Raw genomic sequence first — 19,392 nt, forward strand, 5'->3', positions numbered from 1 at the left:
TACTGAGTGGGCCCTATAAGGCAGGGTTGTTGGCAAAAATGTGGTTCCAAACTGCTGAGCTAACCATTTCAAGCCACAAGGCTCAGCTATCCAGTCTGCCATTTCTTGCTTTAATTGATGGTGTGATATTGGGAACCTAAAGTCTAAGCAAAAATGAAATGCCAGCGTAATGTATTTTTTTATGCCAAATTTTATTTTGAGCCTTACAGTGGCATTGGGGGTTATGACAGATTCACTCTAAATTGAGAGATAAACAAGAAAAAGTAGAAAAAGTCATTTTCAGCATGGATATTTTATCAATTACGTACTGTAAGATGGAACCCCACAGCTTAATACTGTTTAAATGTATTTGGAGATCATTGTCTGTTCTAACTATAATTCTCGCATGGCTGGCGGTAAATCAAATTCAAAGGCAATGATTTTCTGTGACAGCCAATTGAGTCACCAATTTAAAAGTTAAATGTTATGCTCTGTGACTTAGAGAGATGAAGAAAATAGCTTGCAAATGCACCCACTTTAAGCCAAATCCTACAGGCAACGCGTTATTACTGCACCATTATTTCACGGTATTTTTGTTTCTTTTATTTTAAATGAGAAAATGTTTTTGATCCCAAAGGGTCCAAGCATTTAAAATGGTCATTTCCATGTGCATCCCTGTGTTTTCAAGTGATTTTACTAGAATGCATGCAATCAGGTGGGAATTATTTATTAGAACCAATGTTTTGTTGAATTCTTTTAAATCTCTTAAGTTCCCTTTGGGATGATGAAAGCCTGCACTTTTTCTTTGAGCTTATCTTTTAGAGAAAATATATGGGACAGCAAATCCAATAAATAAGTGATAAGAAAGGAAGTTCGTAGGAGAGAGCATTTGAACAATTTAAGCCCACAGGCATTTTCAGACGCAGGAAAAAGAAAGCCCCAGACAAGATATGGTGGACAGGCTCTTCAGCGCCGCAAGCAAATGGATGGAAAAGAACATCAAGCCTTCACACTTAAAGCTTGACGTTGCTGAGTGATTGTGAACAACATAAAAAATAGGACAAGGGAAGCAGTCGGGGTTTATCACTGAGGTAGTGAGTGGCAGAGGGTGATTTAGACAGTGGTTCCACAACTTTGTTAGATTTTCTGGAAATCATTTCAGAACACAATGCCCAGGGCAGTCGGTGAACAAAAAAACATTTGAGTGTATGTCGCTCTCAGGTCATTAAAATGTCAAAGTTTGTTTGTTTTTTTGTCCGTCTTTTATGCAAAATCTCCTTTGCAGTTCATTAACTCAACAAATTGAACCTCTCTGTACCATTCAAAATAGATATGGTTGTATCATTCTTGTTGAATTACTTTCCTAATCCGCTTACCTGGTTAGAAAAAGAAACCATTGATATCTTCAACTGTTACAAAGTGCATTAGAAGTTGAGTTTAACAAATGAACTTGAGAAATCTGTTAGGTGCCATTTTATCTACCTGCTAATGGGACATTGCTCAAAACTCTTCCATCGATTGGTGATTATCTGCTGTTTGACTCAAAATTGTCTGAGACTCACTCCTGCACTTTCTCACTAGTTCTCCTCCTTAATGTCTGCTCTTCACACACCAAAAGTGATCCTTAATGAATATCCTCGAGACTCAATCAATAGCCAGGCTGTTGACCAAATTGGTCTTGAATGGGCTTCTATTTGTGAAAGTTTTATTTAAACAATACAAAAGCAGTGTTGCCCTTCTTTGTACCCCTCTCAGCTTCCTGATCAGACCGGTCTTTTGTGGACCTTTCCCTTGCACACGCTTCTAAGCTCCTATTTTTATTTACTGAAAGACAATGCAGGCCCTCCTAGTGCAGCCTTTACTTGACACTTGATGCATGAAAATGACAATGGTTAAAAGGGCATGCCATTTAGTTCCAGTAATTGGACTCATACTGTGTACCTTCAGAATGTCATTGTAACACACAGTAACACTTGTCATTTTAATGTAGTTTTTATTAACCAGTGCCATGGATGATGATGTTAGGATACGATTTTCGGGTCGAGATGCACAAATTAGTGTGTATATTGCCAGTATCTTCAGTAGAAAGGCTGAAATCGAGCTTATTTTTAGCGAAGATGCGGACACCAGATGATCTCATAAAATATTTGACCATGAATTAATGTGGATATTTCAACTGAAAATGTAGCTAATGTCTTTGCACTACACAACCACACATATTTATATTATTTCTTTTCAAGAAATAGCTTAAAAAAGAGGGAACTTTGAAAAAAATATATAATGTTTAAAAAATGGCAAGCATAATTTAAACATTGGATTATTTCCTTGTCAAGTTTTGGTCATTCATGTGGTAGCTACAGTATAGTTCTGAAAACCAACTGTCCATGCCCTTCTTTAGGCACCTTCAGCTTTGGATCTCAATCGAACAGACACAGTCTCACTGACGGGGAAAACCATTCAAGATGCATTACCAGTGATTGAGGAGGTCAGTGCTGCTAGCGAACCACATACACCATACTGGAATCCATATTTTTACTCTATGATGACATGGCTTTTTTTTACATTGTTGTATTTAGATGGCCAGACTGCAGAACTCCATGATCTTTAAGGCCGCAAGTTCTTTGGATTTCCAAAGGGACATGATTGGCAGTATCAATATGCTACTTTGTGGAAAGCAGCTTGACATCAGTTTACGCTCAACTAGACAGATGGATAACAACACGTCTGTCTCTGTTACGAGCAACAGTTCCGGTAAGTGCTGCAGCACACTCCTTCACAAAACAATGTTGTCACCCAGTCTTTATCATCCATCGACATTTTAGCTTTACAGTACTGTATATAGTTTTGGTAGCCAGCAAATGGACAATAGTGTTACATTTTTCTGGAATCAAGTGATGCACAATATCACAGGACAACAGACTTTTGGTAATTTGGCAACCAGAGCCGTAATACATAACTGTGTTGGGTGGATTGGGAGTTATGCTTGATCAGTAAGTGGCAGAGGATTGCATGAATCATGACTAATCAAATACCTGCACTGTAATATTATTTATCAATGTTATGTTTTATATTTTTCAATTGTGCAAATAAAATAAACAAAGAAAAAAAAAAACTTCTAAGGCAGTTTTAGGGGTTGGATGTGTTGTTTATGGACAAAGACTTGAAATAATTTGATTAGATCAAGTGCTCTGCACAGACAGATTCCGTGCAAACCCAAGTGTTCCATCTTAAAACCATGGTTCCTATTTCCATGATAAGAGGTGCATGGTTCATAGTGCAGTCAACTGTACAGGATGCACAGGATGCAAAGGATGCACAGGATGCGGCTGAGTGTGACGCACACAGAGATAAACGCACCTGTGGCACAGTTGGCACCTGTGGCACAGTTGGCACCTGTGCCAGATCTGGAACCCGGGTTTGATTAGGAATACATTATTGGCGGCTGTGTCAGGAGCTGGCATCAATCTGAGCCAATCAAATCAGCTCCTCTCATTCCAATTAAAAGCTGTGCACTCACTCCCCACATTGACGTAATTATGTAATCTTAATAAGGAGGAAAGTCCAGAACAACTTATCACAAGAGGAAACTGGTGTTGTGTGGGTAGTGCAGAGTCACAGGGCGTGAATATATAACATCCTCAATAAGAACATATGGCAACCAAGCTGGACAGAAGGTGTCACTAAACATTTTTTTTTAAGTTCTAAACTGGTACTTCGTACTATTCCCGGAAGGATGGTTTACACAACCAATGCAGCATTAGACAATGAATGCTGATTTCCCTTGTTGTGTTGTTTTTATTTATCATTTTTACATAGATCTATCTTCTTTCACTGACTGGTATGTACACAATAGCTAAATGTTTATTTTTACTCTTACTCAGCTTTGTCGTCTTTGTTTTTAGCTGTATTTGTTTTTTTCTGGTTATGTACAATGAGAGCAAAATATCTGGCGTTAACATTTCTGGTGTGTGTTCTCATACCTGTTCAGTAAAGCTGATTCTGATGTGTACACACATTCCCTCACCCTGTATTTATTTCACTCAACCTGGCTCACTTGATAAAGATTTTTGGTAAGAGGTATTCCTGATGGAGTTCGGTAATTCCTTTTTTTTAAATGTCCTGGAGCCTTAAATTGCGGGGCCCAGTGCATCCTCATGATGTAGTTGTTTCCTATACTCCTGATTATATCGGTGTATGAAGATGACAACATGGTACAGTGTATCCTCAACTGCTATAGCCAGCCACAGTTTTGTGCCTTGCAGCAGGCTGGTGCTTCTTATGAACGGTGTATATCAGGTAGCCACATTCACACTGCTTTGAAAATCCAGACCCACCTCCAGTCTGGTTGTGAGTGAATAAGCGTTCTCATGGCTGCAAGGATTCAATTAATGAAAGAGAGAAGATATATTCTGCGAGCATTTGCGGATGGCAGATAAAGTCAAGTAATGATATGAATCACTCTTTGATCTAACCCAGAACACACTTTGCTGGCATTACTGCATCAAAGTGGTTTTCAGATGCATACATTTGTACAGTGGTTGAGGACTTTTTATGAAAGTAAAAAGGCAAATTGTACACATGAAAAAAAAAAGAAAAGTGATTTATGTGGCTCAGTTCTGTAACAGACTAAAGGTTACTTGTTGAGCCTGTTGCTTGTAGATGGGTAACAGTCAGGTACAGCAGTTGATACCTATATGTTTACCATCGAAATTAGAAATGGTGTTTCCAAACTACTGTCTCACAATGTGAGATATGTCATTTAATTAACAAAACAAAAAAAAGGCTGCTTATCTTCAAGCAATGCATGTGACACAACGTGGACTGAGGCCTTCTGGTCCGGGCCTAAGGCAGTGAGGCATCCCCAAACATCTGTATGATCTTTCACATACAGTATGTGTAAGGGCGATCTTTTTGAAGTGTCTGCTGTTTCTTGGCAGACCTTCCTGAGCTACCATATAGATCAAATTTAATTTACTGTTGGTACATTATGACTCTGTTTTTCTTTATTCCATCTTTGGGACTTGAAGAGCCCGCATAATTATCACACACCTGAAAGTTTAAAACAAGTCCTGACCCTGTGTCGTATCTTGATGTATGGGTGGACCATTTAAGACTAACAAACTTTTTTTTTTTTTTTTTTATCATTTGCACCTGTTTAAGTGCACCTGATCCTATTTTTATTCATGAAAGGGGTGGTAACATTTTTCCACATGGGGATAAGCATTTCTGTTTTCTAAAGGTAAATCTCCCTGCTCCAATTCTGCACATTTATCAATCCAATGTTAAAAAAATGGTTTCTTAAAGAACACATTATATTTTAAAACAAGTTCCTTTCCTGCCTCATTTTCTTGACTGAAAGGAGTGAAATGAAAATAAGGCAAAATTAGTTTTATAATATAATGGAACAAACGTATAAAGACAAAAATTTATTGACATGTATACCATTTACTATAAATATTTTCCATATATTATTTTAAACTATGGCATGTTTGTTCAATTATATTAATGCTGTGCTGTAGTAAGACCTGATGCACATAATTACTTATTGAGAAATGTATAGTTAAGCAGAAAAAAAATAAAGAATTATCTACATAATTTCCTACTGGTGCTGTGCAATGAAGTTTGTCACTCTGTAATAGAAAGAAAAGTCAAAATAGTAGCACGACCATTTAACATGTTGGTGGAGACAGCTTTAAACATTACTGAATGTGTTTGTTCCATACAAACCTTGAGAATTAGATCTTCAGTGTAACTTCTTGCATGCTCATGCTCATTAGAGACCATGCATTCCTGTTTCTTTAAATGCCTGTTCTTTGGAGACAACTGCACACAATTCGATTTAAATAAGAAGCCTCTCTTTCCTGGGAATAAAGTTACACTGCAAAGTGGAATTGCATGCTCGTGCCAGTGCAAATTAGCAAAAACATTGTATCATCCATACAAAGTAAGCACTAACATCTCTGTTAGCATGTTAATGGCTGTTTTGGATTTGCTGTGGCTTTTCATTCTCTTGGTCTATGTACAGTTAAATGAATCTGGAATATGCAGCGTGTCTGCGTAATGGCCAATTACAACTCCTTTATACGTGTAAAAGTACACTCAAAGGAATAGTGGAATAGCAACTATAAAGGCCAACACAGAGGTTTAGTTAATGGCTCAGCAGTGTTCCCTTCCCAATTAATCGTTGACAACAAAGCAAAAAAACGTCTGAGTCATTATACAGAATAGTTGGGGCGGTAACTGTTCTTCCACAACAGTAATTTTAAGTTATTACCATTTTTAGAAATTTGCCCAACAGACGAATAAGAAGCAGTAAAGGCTCTGCAATCATAAACACTTACATGTATGCGTTTGTTGGAGAAATTAGTCAAACGATGATTTGCAAATGTAGTTGGAGGCTCTTATACGCATGGCTCATTTTAGACATTGTTTTCCTCGCTGTTGTTAAATTGGACATTATTTGGTATTCTACAGAATATTCGAATGGATTGGCAAACACAGTTTCCTGTAAATCTGGTGATTTGACCTGACCTCTTATTGTTTTCAAAGAGAGACACTTTAACGGCGCTTGCTGTAGAGTTCTTGATTTGAATGTATTTTGCACCCACACCAAACATCAACCTTTCAGATGAACACATCTTCTCTTGATATATCAAAATAGCCTTTTCATTTTGCATTGTCCTATTTTCAACGCTGTGATTTTCCCTGACATTGTTCATGACGTTCTTTAATTATCTCTCGACTCATGCTGTCATCCTCTGAGGATTTTGCCCATAGGTGTCTCTTTGAATGATTAGTAATTGGTACCCTTTATTTCCCGTTTTTAAGCACATCCCTTTTAATATATACTGCAGCCGGTGAAGGCAGAACACTGGACTTGCGTGGAGTGAGAGAGGCTCGTCTTATACTACTGAATGTCAAAGCGCCCTCTCTCCGTCTCTTGTGAGAGAGTGACTTCAATGATATTTATTCAAGCTTATTTGACTTTCTGTTGGAATGCTGCAGGATGGTACTTGATTTTTACTGCTTGGAACAAAAAGAAGCGCTCCTCGATTGATGCATAGTTCACTTTAGACTGACGTGTCATATTCGGTGCATGTGTGTGTATGCCTGTCTGAGTGTGTACATGCTTGTGTGCCTCTGATTCTGATGTGTGTGTGTGTGTGTGTGTGTGTGTGTGTGTGTGCGCACTCAGCCCTGTCTGCACATGTGATTGCATGTGTGAGACGGCGTGTGCGCCAGCATCGTCGACGACAATGTCTCGCCGTAGTGCTGAACCGAGCCCATCTCCAGGGTGCAACTCAAATTGATTAAATTTGCCAGGTAAGTTGAGGGGCTGACTTGAGGCTCCAAGCAATTATTTGACTGTGGCTAAACCTGGTGTAAAGAACAGATTCTCTTGTTCTATTCCTACTGCTATTTTGTGCTTTGAAAAAAGAAAAAAGAAAAAGATCTGTTGTCGAAAAAGAACTACACAGCTGACAGCTCTGGAGAATGGCTATCCTCTGTAATCTGATACTCCCTTTAGCACACACAATATCAAAATCTGATATATCTTTCCCAAGATACAAAAGTTTGAGTGTTATGCATTTGTCACTGCCATCTACATTCATGCTCCACTGTTAGCTAGAATTATTTTGTGTCTTGGCCAGAGAGTGTTGTTGAAGGTCCATTTGCATTGCTGTCTATTCTCATAATCACTTTCATAATCGGAACATATTTTTAAGTTACAGTAGACGTGCACATTGAACTGAATGTGCTAAAAAGAGTTAGCAGATTATAAATGCATACGTGCACTGCAGACCATAGGGGTATAGATAGATGTCTCCCTGTGGCACAATCGTGCCCGGGACATTCTGTTAGATCGGTGATGAAACAGCAATTGAAGTGACTAGCGATTGCTGTAGTTCTCAGTTTTAGAGTTGTTGTGGTTTGGAATAGAGTTTACATTGGTTCATTATTACATTGGCTGCATAAGTTTGGATCACAAATGGTTTCATCTTGCTGTTTCATAGATAGTGTATGAATAAAAAATTGCATTTCCCATCCTCAAGCTGTTTTCTTATATAAACTCAGGGCAAAACACTGGCTGTCCTTCGCCGGGCTCATTTCTTTTCACCGGCTCTAGGTCAGCTTAGAAAGACCCTGACCCCGGCACAACTCACAGCTTCCTGGTACCGTGGACTTAAAGCTCCACGGTACCAGTTAACCATGCTATGTGGGTGTGGCTTTTTTGCAGCGTCATCACCTTTCATGTATACTTAACCAATGTGTTTTTGATAAATTTTTAACTAGACCACAAAATTGTTGACAAGAGCACAAAGTTATTCACGGATGTAGCCTCTTAATTCTGCTCTCAGAGTGCACCAGATTGATGAATTTAACTTTAAAATGCACAACATTTTCTTCCTGGGGTCAGAGTTCCCCCCACGACAATGTCACAAAATCCTGTTGGAAACCCTATAATATATAGGCAATATAATCAAGCTTTATAGTGAAAGCCTTGGTCAAGCCCTACACCCCTGCCCGACCACTTCGCTCTGCTGCCTCGGGGCGATTGGTTTCCCCGTCGCTCAGAGGTCCCTCCGGCCGATCCACCCGGTCACAGCTTTTTTCTGTCCTGGCCCCTCAGTGGTGGAATGAACTCCCCACTGACGTCAGGACAGCAGAGTCGCTGCCCATCTTTAGGCGCAGGCTGAAAACTCACCTCTTCAAGAAGTACCACCCTGAGCCTTCCTCGTAGCACTTATTGCACTCGTATTAGTTGTTGCACTTACTGTATTTGTATCAGTTCGCTGCACTTATTGAATTTGTATTTGTTTACTGCACTTATCCTATTCGTAGTAGTTTGTAGCACTTACTATATTCGGATTAGTCTGTTGCAATTATTGTTTTCGTAGTAATTTGCCTCTGCACTATACTTTTGCTCTGGTTTATGCTTTAAGATGCTTGTTTAAGAAAGGAGATGCACTTATGACTTCTGGTGACTAGTAGTTCTCTTGAATACCTATGTTGAATACACTTCCTGTAAGTCGCTTTGGATAAAAGCGTCTGCTAAATGACTGTAATGTAATGTAATGTAATGTAATGAAAGAGCAGCGTTATTGGTCATGATTGAAGACTCTATATTGCAGGAAATGACACTTTCAGGTGTTAATTAAATGGAAATTGCCCTGCCACATCCCCTCATTGCCTGTCACTTATCTTACACCCAGAACTTATGGCTTGTTGTTTGCTTGATGAAGCATTGTTTCCTACAGAACTTTACAAGTCAAGTTTAAATTCAGTGTTTATTACACATTTTGTGTATACTTAAGGTCTTGCAAAACAGTTTTCTTTGAACACCACCTTAAATCCAGCTTTATTCACATCTATGTTTGCTAGCTACCAGTCTTCTTCATCACAGCCTTAGTTCCTGGCATCAGTGGAATAGTATTTTTTTTCTTTTCTGATTTTTCCAGGAGGATTTAAAGAGGCCTAAATAAATAAAAGTATCTTATATTAAGCAAGCAATAAAGCAATAACTTCAGAGAAGCTTTAAAAGATCAACATAATTATGTAACATAAATATATACATGATTCTTTCTTCACTCTTTAATCATTTTGTAACCCCTCAGACTGGCACCCCATAGTGGGTCCAGACCTCCAGAGTAGGAACTACTGCTTTAAGACGATTAGTCTACTCTGCCCGCTTATGTTCGTCTAGCAATTCCTTAATCCAGTTTGAGACTTATTCCATCATAACTGTATGCCGCTTTGTGTTACTGGTCTTGACATGTATAATAGAACAGTATTTTCTTTCCTGAAAAACCAGAAATCCTACAACTTGGACTGACAAGAGACACCTGACAGAAAAGAGCTACTGTGCTGTGTCATACACATTTTCTTTCAAGTGTTATGATTGCAAGAAGTAGCATCTGTGCTGTCTGTAGAGGGAACAGCTGGCCCGGCTCAGACTAAGGGGTGGCCATTAGCTGCCCGCACACAGACCTCCCAGGAGCACCTGGTAAAGATGGCCAGGAGACAGAAAGGCTAACGTTTAATTGCACTGAAAATGGCCGCTAAAATCTCTCTGATGGGGCGGAAATGGTCACCCTGGAGAGTTTAAAAGAAGTGGAGGATTGAGGTTGCGGTCTAGACAGGGGGGGACATGAAAAGGGAGTGGGAAAAAGTGCTGATGTAATGACAGCTATCTGAACAAAAGGGACAGTTAGCAACGGATCAAAAAAGCAGACGGACGGTTATATTGACTGGCAGATGACACGCAGAATTGATCAGTTGTCTGATGAACTACAGCACTACTACTTTCATTGAAAACAAGGGGCAGGGACAATCCAAGCACAAGCTGCTTCAGGCTACATTATTTGCAGTGCAGGTCCTCATGTAACCTATTCAGTACTCTCCCAAACCGGCAATATTCACGTTGGCAGATGAGTTAAATTAGTAATGATCGTACTGCTGCTGAGCATATCAACTTGTTCCCCTCTTCTCCATAGAAGCCTTTCCTTATGTACTCAGGTCTTAATTCTTGGCTTGTGTGTGAGTGTGTTTTTTTTTTTTTTTTTTTTTTTTTTTTTTTTTTAAAGCAATCATCCCAAACTTTCTGTAAATACATCCACTTTGCTCTGCGGTAGCTGATGTGTTATTGAGTACCAGTAACTGACACAATATCCACTTCATGAAAGCTTTTTAATTATAAAGTCAGGTAGGACATTGCCAGGAAAGAAATGTGTCGTATAAAAGCTGTGTTTTAAGAGACAGAATTAGATCCTAATACCTGCAATTGACATAAAAAAAGTTGTTCATTGGGTAATTGTTTTGTTTACTTTGGTGGGGTTTGTATGTGTTGGCTGGCAGTACGTTTTAAAAACTTGTTAGAGCCTCTCTTCAAAAACTCCCATCCCTCCCTAATTTAGGGAGAGGATATTAATCTTTATTGATATAGCTCTTTTCTCAAAAAAATTAAAGTACTATAAAGGGAATAATAACATATAGGCACAGGAATATACAAACAACAAGTGAAACAATTACACAGAGAACACCCCGAGGGCAAAGATAATTTGTAGGAGTACAAGAAAATATAAGGGTGCATCAGTAAAACCAGAACAAGCATTTAACAGTCACACTCTTATGAGTCATGCATTAAGAAGAAAACAGGGTTGAGATGTTGTGTGTCTGAACTCAATGCGTTTCACTATCATTGTTTAGATTTCAGTCCTCTTTCATGAACAGTAAATACATGGCTTTCCTAACGATAAACTGAATAAGAATTCTGCTCCTGAACGTTGTGTTAAAGTGGCAGGAGCTGCTGTCAGTTCCTGTTTGGTCAAAGTACTTGTAAAACTGTTGCAATATTATCTTTGCACAAAAAAAATCTGACCATACCGCTAAAGATGATGTAAGTAAATTGGATCAAGACTCCTTAATCAAGACTGTACCAAACACAGTCATTAGTAGCAGATATAAGTATTGGCTATATGTTCTGAAGTGCAATGATTGCATCAATACTGTCCCTACGGGGTAAACGCGGGGTGTTGTTTACCTTCCAGTCATTTTATTTAGTTTATTTAGCATTTCACTGGCACTGTGTGTGTTACAGTGTGTTACCTCAGCATTACAGCCAGTTTTTAGGCATCAGTGTATGTGATGTTTTGGCTTCCTTCGTTGATGGATTTTGATTTTCTTATTTCTGCTTGTACAATCTCATTTCACAACAGTATTCATGGGAAAAAACATGCAAACTTTAATTAAGGTAAATGTTTAATTCAAATAGTATTTCCCATGTCATTCCAGTAAGCTGCTATTTGTAGAGTTTACTATTGTATAGTTCTCTTAAAAAAAAAAAAAAAAAAATGATGTCTGGGTTAGTTATGAATATTAAATTAAATGGCCAAGATGTATGCCTAATTTCATACTATGTTCATATTTGCTCACTCTGGTTTGGAAGGTAGCCCCATATGAGTTTCAAACTCATATGCAATATTTATCATGTTTGCTTCTTGGGTGCTGCAAATCCTATGACTGCTTACAGATCAAACAGCTTGTTTCTCCTCTTCCATCCTGTCCTAAGAAAGACCATGCGTACAGTTTGCACAGAGGACTCAGAAATTTAGAGATATTTTTTTTGCTCTTGGCTTGACTTTCCCAGTCTTCTCCCCTCTGTTTTTCTCTTATATAGATGCTTTTTGTCAGACTCTTCTCGACACCCTGGAGGGCACACCTGGTCTGCGCTACATTTGGAGCACCTTCAAGCCGTTACTGCAAGGGAAAGTCCTCTACACACCTGATACACCTGCTGTTCGCCTCATGGTGAAAGAGGTAAGAAAAAATGTAACTTATGTACATGCACACAGACTTTTCATGCACTTGAAGAGAAGTTGAATGCATTGCTCGTATCAGTGTGTAATATGAGCAAGTTTAGTGAAAGCGAAACTGTTATTTTATTTTGGTCATACAGTTGATTATCTCCTATGCACAGGATCAGGCAAATTGCGGGTATCAGTAATTGTACGAAGTGTGAAGAAGCCTCCAGTTGCGAAATGGAAAACACTGGCTGTCACACAAAGCTACCACCTGGGGGAGGAAAATAAAAAATAATACAATCGTTAGTCAGGAGGCCTGTTCATAGAACGTTGTGAATGTAATGCATTTTCATGACATGACATTCCTCCAAGATATTAGCATCATTTTGATAACTGCATGAGCAAAACAAACAACAGGCAGGCAGCGAGGATTTTTGCATTGAGAATACATAATGAGTACGAGCAAAAATCTGCCGACTTCACAGCGAGCGGTCCGGCGCTGGCGCAGGGGGCCCTTTTCACACGAGACATAGTCAGGTTGTTTACAAGTCAATGTTCGGGGTAAATAACCCCATTTACATTCTTCACCATGGGAGGTGGCGGTGTTACAATGTGATGAGTTCCTCCAGGGATTAGCTGAAATGAGCAGATGTGGAGTACTTTCATGTCTGGATTGCCTCCCAGTGAATTGAAGAGGCACGGTGGGTAGGCTCTCAGTCTGAGAAAGGTGAGGTCACTATTGTAGTTAAACTTTATGTAAAAATGTTCTTCTTTTTTTTGATTTGTTTGTTTGTTTTAGGCAAATAGCACATTCAATGCCCTGGCTATGCTGAAAGAGCTGGCTGATTTGTGGGATGAACTCGGGCCACGTGTCTGGGATTTTCTTCAAAACAGCCGTCAAGTCAATGCATTACGGGTAAGTCTCTGCATTAAGAAGCAATACAACAAAATGACCTGAATCACCGTAGCCCACATCAATTTTGTGTTGTTGTTCTTCTTTAATTCAGAAACATTTAGTATCTAGTTTCTCAAAAGGGGACAAGTTTCAGAGAATACTGAAAGAAGAAGAACAGAAATCTCAAGAGGTTGCACACATGTATCCGTCACATTTCATATGCAGTACTTTTGGCTTCAGTTGGATAGTCTCACATAACCGCTTTTGCATGATGCAGTTTCACATTTAACCTCTACAGTACAGACTTAGTGGTACATTTTGGGAAAAAAAGCTTTCCCCAGAGTAACATTGATACACCAATACAGTTACAGCTAGGAGAGCATTAGTTTAGCATAACAAATGTAAAACAGGGGCAAAAAGCTAGTGACCTACCAGCACCTCTAAAGCTTACTAACTAACGGTAGCCAATTCCTTACGGAGTTGTTTCTACTGTCTGTAAAATCCTCTGTCTAAACAACAATACGTGGTTTTACGGAGGGGAAGGTACTGGATTATTTCTTGGTCTAGCACAGTGACCTCTGGAGTCTCTGCTGGTTGCATAGTTTTGCATAGCCAGATCTCCACAACACCACACATTGTCATTCGAATATTGGGGGGAAAAAACGCCCTGGTTTGTTTGTATGTCTCTAACCTATCACAGTCATTTTAAACGGCTTTAAGCCCATAATGCAGGGACAGCACCCTTGTAAAATAGATAGTGCATATAATGTAACAAGCACGTTGAATGCATCTTCCAAGCTGGGCTAGTTGTAAAAACAACCTCCTTCACTGTGTGTTTTTGCTGCAGATAAATGCAACAACTTTTAAAAATGTTAGTGGAGAAAATACATCAGCCTCTTTTGAAAAAAACATTATAAGGTAAAAATCACAACAAAAAAAAAATGATGAGCATTATATATACTGCAGGTGAGAGTATAAATGTCGTATATATATCAATTTGTTGCAGCTTCTGTTAGGTATGGAAACGGAAGGAGGAAAGTAATTATGGATAAGTGCTGGATAATTTTCATCCTGGCAGAAAGGATTATCTATAGAAGTAGAGGACATGGACTCCTCGCCACCAGTTCTCTCCCTCACTCTCTCCTTCTCTCTCTTTGCCTCTCCCCGTATTTCTTTGACACTGACATTACTCCAGTGTCACTCCAAATGAGCTTATAGGCAGCTGGAGGGAAGCAGACATTGGGAGCTCCATATAGCCAGGGTATTCATTACCCTAGCCCTAACCTTTACACAAATGGGCCGGCAATCCTCCTTTGTCTTCATTTTCTCCTAGCCCGGCTCTCTCTCCACATCCCGCTACGAAGCTGGTGGCTTTCGGAGGTCTGTCATCTTCAGAGGTGCTTCAAGGTCGCAGACACGTTTTTTACGGTGATGGACCAATAACCATCACCAGCACTACTACATTTGAGATAGAAGATCTGGGCTGTAGTGCATACCGTATAGAGATGGCTAACAAATATAGTTGTTTAAAAAATATGTTTGGCATAACCACCTATGACTTTACATAGTCTTTACAGGTAAGAGCTGAAATACTTAAGATTTCATTCCTGGTTTGATTTGGTGGCGCCCGCCTGTTACTATGGTAACAGCAAGCGCAGTTTAATACCGCAAGTCTCAAAATTTCAGTGCGGCCAAACAGACTGACTTTGTTTTAATGAACAACTCAATAATCTTCCTTTTTTCCATCATGCCATGAACAACTGCAATATGATTCCATGCTGCTCTTGAAGCAAGTAGTTTTCCAAACAACAGCAGGGCACAGTAAAGTGGGTTTCATTTTCTAAGAAGTTTAAGAAAGCAACTCTTTATCTGGCTTCTCACTGTGGCTGGTCCTCCTTGTTCTGCTACCCCCTGTAATATTTAAAAGTGATTTCATCTTTGGTGATTGCGGTTTGGCTAACCGCGGTGACAAATACCCTGCTTTGATATTTTTTTAATATGAGGCAGCAGCAGTAGGACATTCTGTGTGAGTCAGCAGTGACTTAATACATCTCTGCCATGGTGTAAAGAAAGCGAACAGTTAACAGTCAGGCTGTTATCAATAAGATAAACTTAAACGGTTCACATGCATGTCTCATTTCCTTTGAATCCCCCAAGTGTTTAAGCAGATGTCAAGACTTGTGGACTATCATGTAACCTGTCAGCTAAGTTAACATCTTAACATTTGCTACAAGGATCTGAACATTTATAAAGGCAAGCAAATACACTTTCTCGAAAAGAAAATCCACCCATGGCAAACATTTGACACATGACCAACAAGGTTAAATGGCAACTCATTGGCCTAAAAGCCACTGAAATTTATGCCAAATGCAGTCTTTGCAGATGAAGATTTGAAATCATGAGCCTTTACAGTCACAGTCAATTTGCCAACGGGACTCTGCTACTGCTATTTTAGAATGACTTACAGAATACACATATGTTTGATGGGTCGTGTCCTTAATGTAGCACCCACTAGGATGGATGTGCAGATTTTTTTAAAAAGGTCACATGCAGCATTGAGATTACTTAATTTGACACTTTGTTTTAAGGTTAAGCAGAATATCATCAGGAGTGTTGACACTGAAATGCCACTGAGCACACTGGCCTGAATATATCTGAATCTCAACTCAGAAATTTCACACTTTGGAGGCCCAATTCTCTGCTGACGCCCTGCGCCCTTTCCTCTCCAAAAGTCAGAGTCCACTTGGTGGTGTGAACCATACACAATCAACGACTGGAATTGTTGGTTTGGAATGAGAAGTTTTCTTTTCCCCCTAAAATAATAAATGGTTGTGTAATCTAAATAACGTGTTATCTCAGTGGGGTGAGGTTTCATTTCAGTGTTCCCCTGTGTACATGACAGGTAAATTATTACTGTTATGTTTCATTTTAGTTTATGTAGTAACACTGTCATTACATGAACGGTGTCATATAACTAATTGGGCATTTATTTTGTATCAGCCTTAAACGATGAACATACTGTGTGGAAGTGATGGGAATGAACGAGTGGTCTACTAAATAGAGGGAAACACATTAAACAATCATGTGGGAGTAAAATGATCTTATAATGCGAGAGTTATTGTTTCACGAGCTTAGAACCATTCATTTCTTGCAACAAGAATAAAACTACATGTTCATGTATTGACGTTTAAAGTATTTTAAGTACAAGGTTATATTCCCAGGTCAGCATATCACGTATTAATTCACTGCATGATGAGAGCAATAACAGCTTGATAATTTACCTGATATGACCGAGAGGCTTCACAGAAATGTTTCTTATCATGTTACTCCAGGGGATAGTGAGGTGGGGCGATAAACATTTACGTATATCTCTGAATTTTGTTTGTCCGTTCTTATGTTTGTGTGTACGGTTTAAATTTGTGTTGATTTTCACACCCTGGTCCTTAATATACGGTTATGTGCATATGCTCTGTGTGTGTGTGTGTGTGTGTGTGTGTGTGTGTGTGTGTGTGTGTGTGTGTGTGTGTGTGTGTGTGTGTGTGTGTGTGTGTGTGTGTGTGTGTGTGTGTGTGTGTGTGTGTTTGTACAGTGCATTTATATTGTGTGCTGCTGCAGATGAGCACTTCTTGGCCATGAGAATAGTTGATGTGTATCCCAGAGCCTGAAATACAGCAGGGCCATCTATCTCGATGCTCCTAATTAATGCTACAGAAGAATGAATGTCACTGCCACCAAAGCACAACTCTGACCTCCCATGCTTTCTCCTCTAAAATAATTAACTGTGGTCTGAAAATGCTTTGGTCCTCCGATTCTATTGCATTCATGCATTCATTCTAAACCTCTCACTAGTAACCAGAGTAACTAATTAAACCCATCTCATTGTCATTTAAATCAGGCTTTGCTGGCAAATCCAGTGTCTGCTGCTGTCCTCAACCAGCGTCTGAACGGCACGGAATGGACAGCGGAGCAACTGGCCAACTTCCTGTACAATGGGCATCCAGAGGATCGACCCCCCGGCATGCCGCCCTACGACTGGCGAAATGCTTACAACGCCACATCGGAAATCCTGAAGCTTCTCTCCAACTTCCTTGGTGTATGTAATTATTTTGTCTGTAGCTTTTTATGAAATGATTAGCACCTCGCAAACCTCATGCACTGGAGGGTTGTGTGATCTCTTTAGTAAAGTGAGAGATTTGATTTAAAAAACAAAAATCTGTACTCTTGACATTTACAATTTTATAAGAGATAATAATTCTCACTGGTGGGGTATTTGGAAATAATCTTTTTTGTGTCTGCCCTCCACTCTTCTCTTTTAGCCTCTCTCCCTTCTGTGTTATTTATCCAGTTCAACTGATATTACCCATGCGATTTCTTTGGTTGGTTTTGGCATCAAAAACAACACGTCTTTTGGTGAAAATCAGTTGTTATATTCTAATTAATCAGTTTTCTATTCTGGCCATATCTATCCATGCCAAGTTAGTGAAGCAGCGTCTTACACATTAAATCATGATAACTTTACTTTACAACTTCAAAGGTAATTTCCCAATCGTGGCATTTAAACATTTGCAATTACTACACATACTTCTACCTACAGACTTAAGACAGTGGTTTTGTAAAAGTCCTGTATGCCTCATATAATTGCTGATCTTTCTTTTACTCCTCCTGTATCTTTCTGTTCACGACTGTGACACCTCTCTGGCAGAACAGCATAGTGCTGCAGTATAAGCAGAGTGCTTAACATCTAAGACACAATGTGTCCATGATTAGCACATTGTCTTTTTTTGTTTCTTAGCTCTTTTGTTGCTGTGTCTGTGCTCTGCTGCTGTTAAAACCAAAATCAGGACTTTTTCCAGATGATATGTAGGCTTTTTATCTTGCGCACTGTATCAGCTCTTGTGTTTTTTGAAGAACAAGCTAAAACCACTGTTTTTTATTCATTAAAGATTAATGTCCTGAGTTAGTGGAACTGTCAAACACACAGTAAGATCTGTCACTACATTGCTTCCATGATAATCATAAAAAAAGAGACTATAGTGAATCTTTATCAAACAAAGTGGTGTCTCTGAGTAGGAACACACACACAGTTTGACAGTGATATATTGATATCCGGCACAGTAGAAGCAAAATCCTTATTTATTTATATATATATGTGTGTGTGTGTGTGTGTGTGATAAAACATGTACAAGGCCCCCCCACACCTGCTGCCACATTCACATAATATCAATCTACAGGCAGGTGAGATGGCAGGTTGGGCCCTTGGGGTTAGCCATACATGGCCAATGAAATTCCAACATAATGCAATCTATTTTCTGCCCTAATGGAAATTGCATTGCTCAAAATGGATACCAGGATAGGGACAGTGATTACCCAACCTTTACTGTGGTGTCCTCTTGTCTGGGTGAATACATCTGTAGGGAAATAAAGAGCTCCCTTCAGTCTAGAGCTGAATGGTATATACTTTCAGCATTGACAATGCAATGGTCAGGGGCAATAGGCATAAGGCATATACATTAATAGAATAATGCAAATTTAGGGCCCCCATGACACAGTATGTAATCTAACTTTAATTCTGGGTAGAACATTCAAATCATGAGAGTTTGTTAATTAAATCAATAACTCAATTCACAACAATCTTTGGTCATTTTATAATTGGCATGGCTTCTCATTGTGGTGCCACCAGCAGCATAGCCACTGAGGAATCAGGCTGCCTTTCTTTATTAGCACAGGCCCAAATTCGGGGCCACTAATTGCCACTACCTTGCGCCAATAATGAACTGCCCCAACATTTTAGAGGATCAAAAATATTAATAGTTGAATACATATTATTAGATAATAATTAAAACAGAACAAGAAAAGCAATAGTCATGTAAACGGCATTATGGGTCATTATGAAAGTGTTCATGGCAGCAGTATCATTAGTAAACAGAACCATTGAGTCACCTTCATTATCCTGGGAACAATACTTCATTAGTAGCTTCAGATGACATGGTTGCTTATATAGTTATGTATTGCATAAGCATTTAGAGAATATGAGTAATTTAATCTACTGTATGAGCTACTTTAACTCCTGTAGCCTCTCCAACATGAGCAAATAAAGTAGATTTTCTATTTCTTATTTTTGTTCTCAACAAGCATGATGCAACCAGAATAACTCCATGTGTTGCCCTGGATGTTCTTCTGAATGAGGCCAAAATGGGATTGGCGAGTTATCAGTGG

The 19,392-nt window shown here is 39.2% G+C and overlaps 1 protein-coding gene across 1 annotated transcript in view; it reads left to right on the top strand.

Annotated features, from left to right (window-relative positions):
* Window positions 1-19,392, top strand: part of LOC129093563 (phospholipid-transporting ATPase ABCA1-like) — a 132,169-nt gene that overhangs the window by 9,164 nt on the left and 103,613 nt on the right. The window contains exons 7-11 of the mRNA XM_054601616.1: window positions 2,378-2,464; window positions 2,556-2,730; window positions 12,158-12,297; window positions 13,081-13,197; window positions 17,072-17,269. Of these exons, the coding sequence (XP_054457591.1) occupies window positions 2,378-2,464; window positions 2,556-2,730; window positions 12,158-12,297; window positions 13,081-13,197; window positions 17,072-17,269 (717 nt within the window). The remainder of the gene's footprint in view (window positions 1-2,377; window positions 2,465-2,555; window positions 2,731-12,157; window positions 12,298-13,080; window positions 13,198-17,071; window positions 17,270-19,392) is intronic.

This window comes from Anoplopoma fimbria, chromosome 7 (assembly GCF_027596085.1).
Source record: "Anoplopoma fimbria isolate UVic2021 breed Golden Eagle Sablefish chromosome 7, Afim_UVic_2022, whole genome shotgun sequence".
NCBI lineage: Eukaryota > Metazoa > Chordata > Actinopteri > Perciformes > Anoplopomatidae > Anoplopoma > Anoplopoma fimbria.